At 37.5% G+C, this 5329-nt stretch overlaps 1 protein-coding gene across 1 annotated transcript in view; it reads left to right on the forward strand.

Annotated features, from left to right (window-relative positions):
- Window positions 1–575, forward strand: part of DDX18 (DEAD (Asp-Glu-Ala-Asp) box polypeptide 18) — a 17961-nt gene extending 17386 nt beyond the window's left edge. The window contains 1 exon segment of the mRNA XM_006878325.1: window positions 35–575. Within this exon segment, the coding sequence (XP_006878387.1) occupies window positions 35–575 (541 nt within the window).
- The last annotated feature ends 4754 nt before the right edge of the window (window positions 576–5329 follow it).

Consider the following 5329-nt stretch of genomic DNA (forward strand, 5'->3'; position numbering starts at 1 on the left):
AAACCAACCTTGCAGTCCAGTGTTTATCCTACAGCACCATACTAGAACTCCATTTATTACAATATTAGGAACTAGTTCCTTGTGTACAATTGGTTACAGCACTGTTGTGATATCAAGTAAGCATATACACATTTTGGAGGAAACATCCCTTTGGTGTTTCATTGCTGTACACTGACTGGGATAAACACTCTGGCTTTCAGCTCTACCAGAGTGACCTGAGTGGGAATTAAAAGGACTTGAAGGCCACATGCATTGGAAATAACAGTACTGCAGCTGTGTCAATGTTAAAGCAAGACTATGAAGAAGGAGAAATGACTTTGAAGTCAGCACTTGCTTTAGCTATCACGGTGGTAAATAAGACCATGGATGTTAGTAACCTTCCTGCTGAAAAACGGAAATTGCCACCCTAACAAGAGAATGGAAAGACAGGCATCAGAGTTCTAGAACAAAAGGAAGTGGAACAGTTCATCAAAAACCATGAGGAAGAAGAAGGTAAAGGCGAGCATGACAAGAAAAGGATAAATAAAAGACAAAATCAGGGATTTTCTAACATTGCAGGCACCATTTCAGTGTAAAACCTGTCAAAACGTTTCCCACTGAGAAACTTTTTTTTTTAACCTGTGTAGTAAGGAAATGTTAAGTGCAGTCGAGTCGGTTCCAACCCATAGCAACCCTGTATAGGATTTCCAAGGAGTGAGCTTGAACCACCAACCTTGTGGTTCAAACCGACTTTGCAGTCCATTGCATTAACCCACACTGCCACACCAGTAAGGAAATAGAACACTACACGTTGAATTGTGTTTGTGTCATTTTTGTTTGGTTGAATATTGTAATGATAATTGTTCTTCATGGACATCTTAAAAGATTTTTGTTTGGAATAAAATGTGGAAGATTGTGGGGTGGGGGTGGGGAACAACAGCTTCAAGAACTACTGGATTGAGTGCCTTCAACATAGGTAACACAAGGCCTGTCCTCAGATAGTGTTCTAGGCCTTGGAGAGTGCTTCTGGGACATTGTGGTGGTTTCATATTTGGATATAATTGATTGTATGTGGATGCGTTCTTACAAGCTGTTTCCTGTGGGTATAGTTAAGAGAAAGGAAGCAAGCATGTGCACCCATCTCCACTCATGCAGCTCAGGTTAGAATGGATGTGACTGGCGTTGGCTGCTAGTTCCTGGGTGGAACTGCAGAGGGTTGACTTGTGGCTGGACTGTGGCACAGTTGCTGTTTCCTGTTGGGTGAGGAAAAGGAGACACACACCTGGAAGCAAAACAGAATAACCAACCAACTAAACAATAATGAATAAATAAGCAAAAAGTTTAAAACAGGTAGTGACCATAAGAATATAATAACTATAAAGAGAAAAGCGGAACAGGAAAATGGAGTTAAATAAGAGAAAAATGAAAGGAAGAAATTTTTTTTAATGACAGTAAAGAAGGATCAAAAAAGTTTTAAAAAGGGGTGCAATGAGAAAGGGAAAAAAAATGGAGATAAGGATAAAATTCAAAGGAATGGAAAGAAAACTAAGTTTACAAGAGATACATCTTAGGAAAAGACAAGTAGACTAAAAGGATGGGAAAAATAATAATGATTTGTCAATTTTATTAATCCTTTCAAAGAACCAACTTCTTGTTGATCTTAATTGTTTTTCTATTTCAAAATGAGAAGTGGCAATTGTAAACTGATAAAATAGGCTTTCAGGCAAAAACCAGCAAAAGAGACAGAAAAGGGGTATTATAGCATGATTCAGGGGTCAATTGAACAAGAAGACATAACCATAATAAATATGCCTCCAATGAAAGAGCCTCAATGCATAAATCAAACCCTTACTAGAACTGAAGAAAGAAATAGACAACAATAATAGTAGGTTTTAATATGCCACTTTTGATGGACAGAGACACTAGAAAGACTGAACAGTGACACAGAAGAATTTAACAGCACAATCAGCCAACTTCACCTCCTAGATTTATACAGAGCACTCAACCCAACAACCGCATAATACACATTCTTTTCCAGTACACATTGAACATTCTCCAGAATACACCATAAATTATAGAAAGCAAGCCTCAGTAAATTTTAAAACATCAAAAGCATCTTTTCAGATCACAATGCTATAAAATCAGAAAACAATAGGAAGATCAAGGGAGGAAATATACATGGAAACTGAACACACCCTGCTTAAAAGCTACTGTAATAAAATAAAAAATGATTAATATTAGAGTTCAACAAGAATGAAGATGCAACTTACCAAAACTTTTGGGACATAGTAAAAGCAGTGCTCAGAGTGCAATTTCTAGCATTAAGTGCACACATCCAAAATGAAGAAAGATCCATAATGAACTTCTTAACCCAGGATCTCCAACAATTAGAAAAAGAGCAGCAAAGTAAGCATACTGCCACCAAAAGAAAAGAAATAAAAATTAGAGTAGAAATCAATGAAATAGAAAAATCAACAAGACAAAAAGTTGGTTCTTTGAAAGGATTAATAAAATTGTTAAACCATTGGCAAACCTAACAAGAATAAGGAGAAGATACATATAACGCCAATAAGAAATGAATACATGTGATGTCACTATCAAACCAACTGAAATAAAAAGAATAATAATACTATGAACTGTACTCCAACAAATTTGAAAACCTAGTAGAAATGAACAAATTTCTAGAAACATGACATACCCAAATTAGCATGTTGAAGTAGAAAACTTGAACAGTCTTATATCAAGAAGAAATTGATCAAGTCATTTAAAAACATCAATGCTGGTCAGTGGAAGAGGGGAAAGGCAGCAATGAAGATATGGGCTGAGTTAGACCACCATAGACTCCCAGGGTACCTGGAAATGAGAGAGAGAAGAGGAAGGGCTGGTTGGTAGGAAGTGTGGTGAGAACTGGACACTCCTGAGCACATGGACAAGGACATAGGCATAGAGGGCTAGAACTGAGAGTGAAGCATCCAGCTTATACGAAGTGAGAGGAGACGGACAAGAACATCCAAACTTGTAGATAGCACTTAGCCTCGATGGCTTGATGATTAGAAGATAAAAAATTTTTTTTTGATAAAGAAAACAAGTGTAAATTGTTACAATTTGATAAACTTGACATATTTATGCATGTAGTAACTGAAAATATGAACTGAGAAGGAAGGAATCTTCACATCAAGTATCAATTCTATCCCTTCTGTACACAGGGTTGATAGAGATGGGCAACTTAGACATTGGCTACTAAAATGAGGGGCTATAAAGGCACAAAGTGACTGGCTTACAAGTTTTCAAGAGGGAGTTTAGTTTCAGAGTGTGGGGAAAGATAGAATCCCCACTGAATAATTTTCATCTTGTCTAGACGGGTCTTGTGAAAAGAGATGGGGATAAGATTCTTATGATTCAATAATGAATAATTGTTATCATGACTAATTGTGACTGTCACAACTGTAAAAGTAGAAGTTTTGTAGCAAAAGGGTGGGGGAGGTAAGCTTACAGTCCAGGAACTGAGGATCCTATGACCATCAAGGGAGAAGAACATGAGTGGAATGTGGGTCTCTATCCAGAGAAGCAGCAACACCAGAGATGGAGGCAGAGATGAGGACTTGGAGAGAGAGCAGCTAAGGACTCTAGACTCATGGAAAGAGAAAGGCTGTGTGCTGGCAGCCTGGAGGCAGGCTTGCAGAATGTGACCTTGGTTGTTTAAATGATTATATATTCCTGAGTGTTCTTATGTCCATCCAAAAAAACCCAGAGAGAATAGAAGCAAATAGTTGAATGATGATGCATGGAGGAAATTGTAACCATTGCAATGAAACTATGAGTGTAAAACTGATGTTCTTCTATGTAAACTATCACTAAATTGAAAATAAAACCTTTTAAAAAACCTTAAATGTGCTGGACTGTAAAGTCTGTTTGAACTGCAAGGTTAATGGTTCAAGCTCACCAGTCTCTCCTCAGAAACCCTATACAGGGTCGCTAAGGGTCAGAACTGACTCGGTGGCAGTAAATAACAACAACAAATTTTTCAAAGTCCAGGCCCAGATGATTACCAGTGAATTCCACCAAACATTCAGAGAAGCACTGACACCAATTCTTCTCAAACTATTCCATAATATAAAAAAGGATTTTAAAAACCCTCCCAAATTCATTTCATGAAGCAAACATAACTCTGATAATCAAAACAGGCAAAAGCATCCCTAAGAAAGAAAATTATAGACCAATATCCCTCATGAACACAGATGCAAAAATTCTCCACAAAATCTTAGGCAATGGATTCCAGCAATATTTCAAAGAAATAATACACCATGATCGATTGGTATTCCTATCTGATATGCAGGGATGGTTCAATATTAGCAAAAAAATCAACTTAATCCACCACATAAATAAAGGAAATCATATGATCATATCAATGGTTGCAGAAAAAGCATTTGACAAAATCCAACAATTGTTTCTGATAAAATAACAAAATAGAAATGGAAGTGAAATTCCTCAACATAATTAAAGGCAAAATACAACACCTGGTGTGGCACTGTGGGTTAATATGCTGGACTGCAAAGTAGGTTTGAACTGCAAGGTCAGTGGTTCAAGCTCACCAGCTGCTCCTCGGAAACCCTATACAGGGTCACTATGGTTTGAAACCAACTTTAGAACATGTAAAACAACATGCAAAACCAACAGCCAACAATTCTTTCAACAGTAAGAATCTGAAGTCAGTCCCCTTGCAAACAGGAACCAGACAAGGATACCCTTTATCACCACTCATATTCGATATTGTGCTGGAAATCTTAGCCAAAGATATAAGACAAGAAAGGGAAAGTAGAGGAATGCAAATTGACAAAGAAGTAAAACTCTGTCTGCAGATGATATAATCCTATACTTAGAAAATCACAAAGACTCCACAAGAAAATTATGCAAAATGGCAGGGTTGTTGTTGTTGCCAAGTGCCGTCAAGTTGATTCTGACCCATAGCGACCCTGTATGGGGTTTCCAAGGAGCAGCTGGTGAGCTTGAACCACTGACCTTGCAGTTCAAATGACTTTGCATTCTGATGCATTAACTCACAGCACCACACCAGGACAACACACATAATTCAGTCAGATTCCTCTATACTAATAAAGACAACACTGAAAAAGAAATTAGGGAAACAATCCCATGTACATTAGCCACTTGGCAATAAATCTAACCAAAGAAACAAAAATACTAAACAAAGAAAACTACAAAACATGACCACAAGAAAAGATCTGCAGAAATAGAGGAATGTTCCCTGCTCATGGGTAGGAAGACTTAACATTGTGAAAATGTCAACACTATCCAAAACAGTCCACACACATAATGCAATCCTAGTCCAGAT

Source organism: Chrysochloris asiatica, unplaced genomic scaffold (assembly GCF_000296735.1).
Source record: "Chrysochloris asiatica unplaced genomic scaffold, ChrAsi1.0 scaffold00123, whole genome shotgun sequence".
In the NCBI taxonomy this organism is placed as follows: Eukaryota; Metazoa; Chordata; class Mammalia; order Afrosoricida; family Chrysochloridae; genus Chrysochloris; species Chrysochloris asiatica.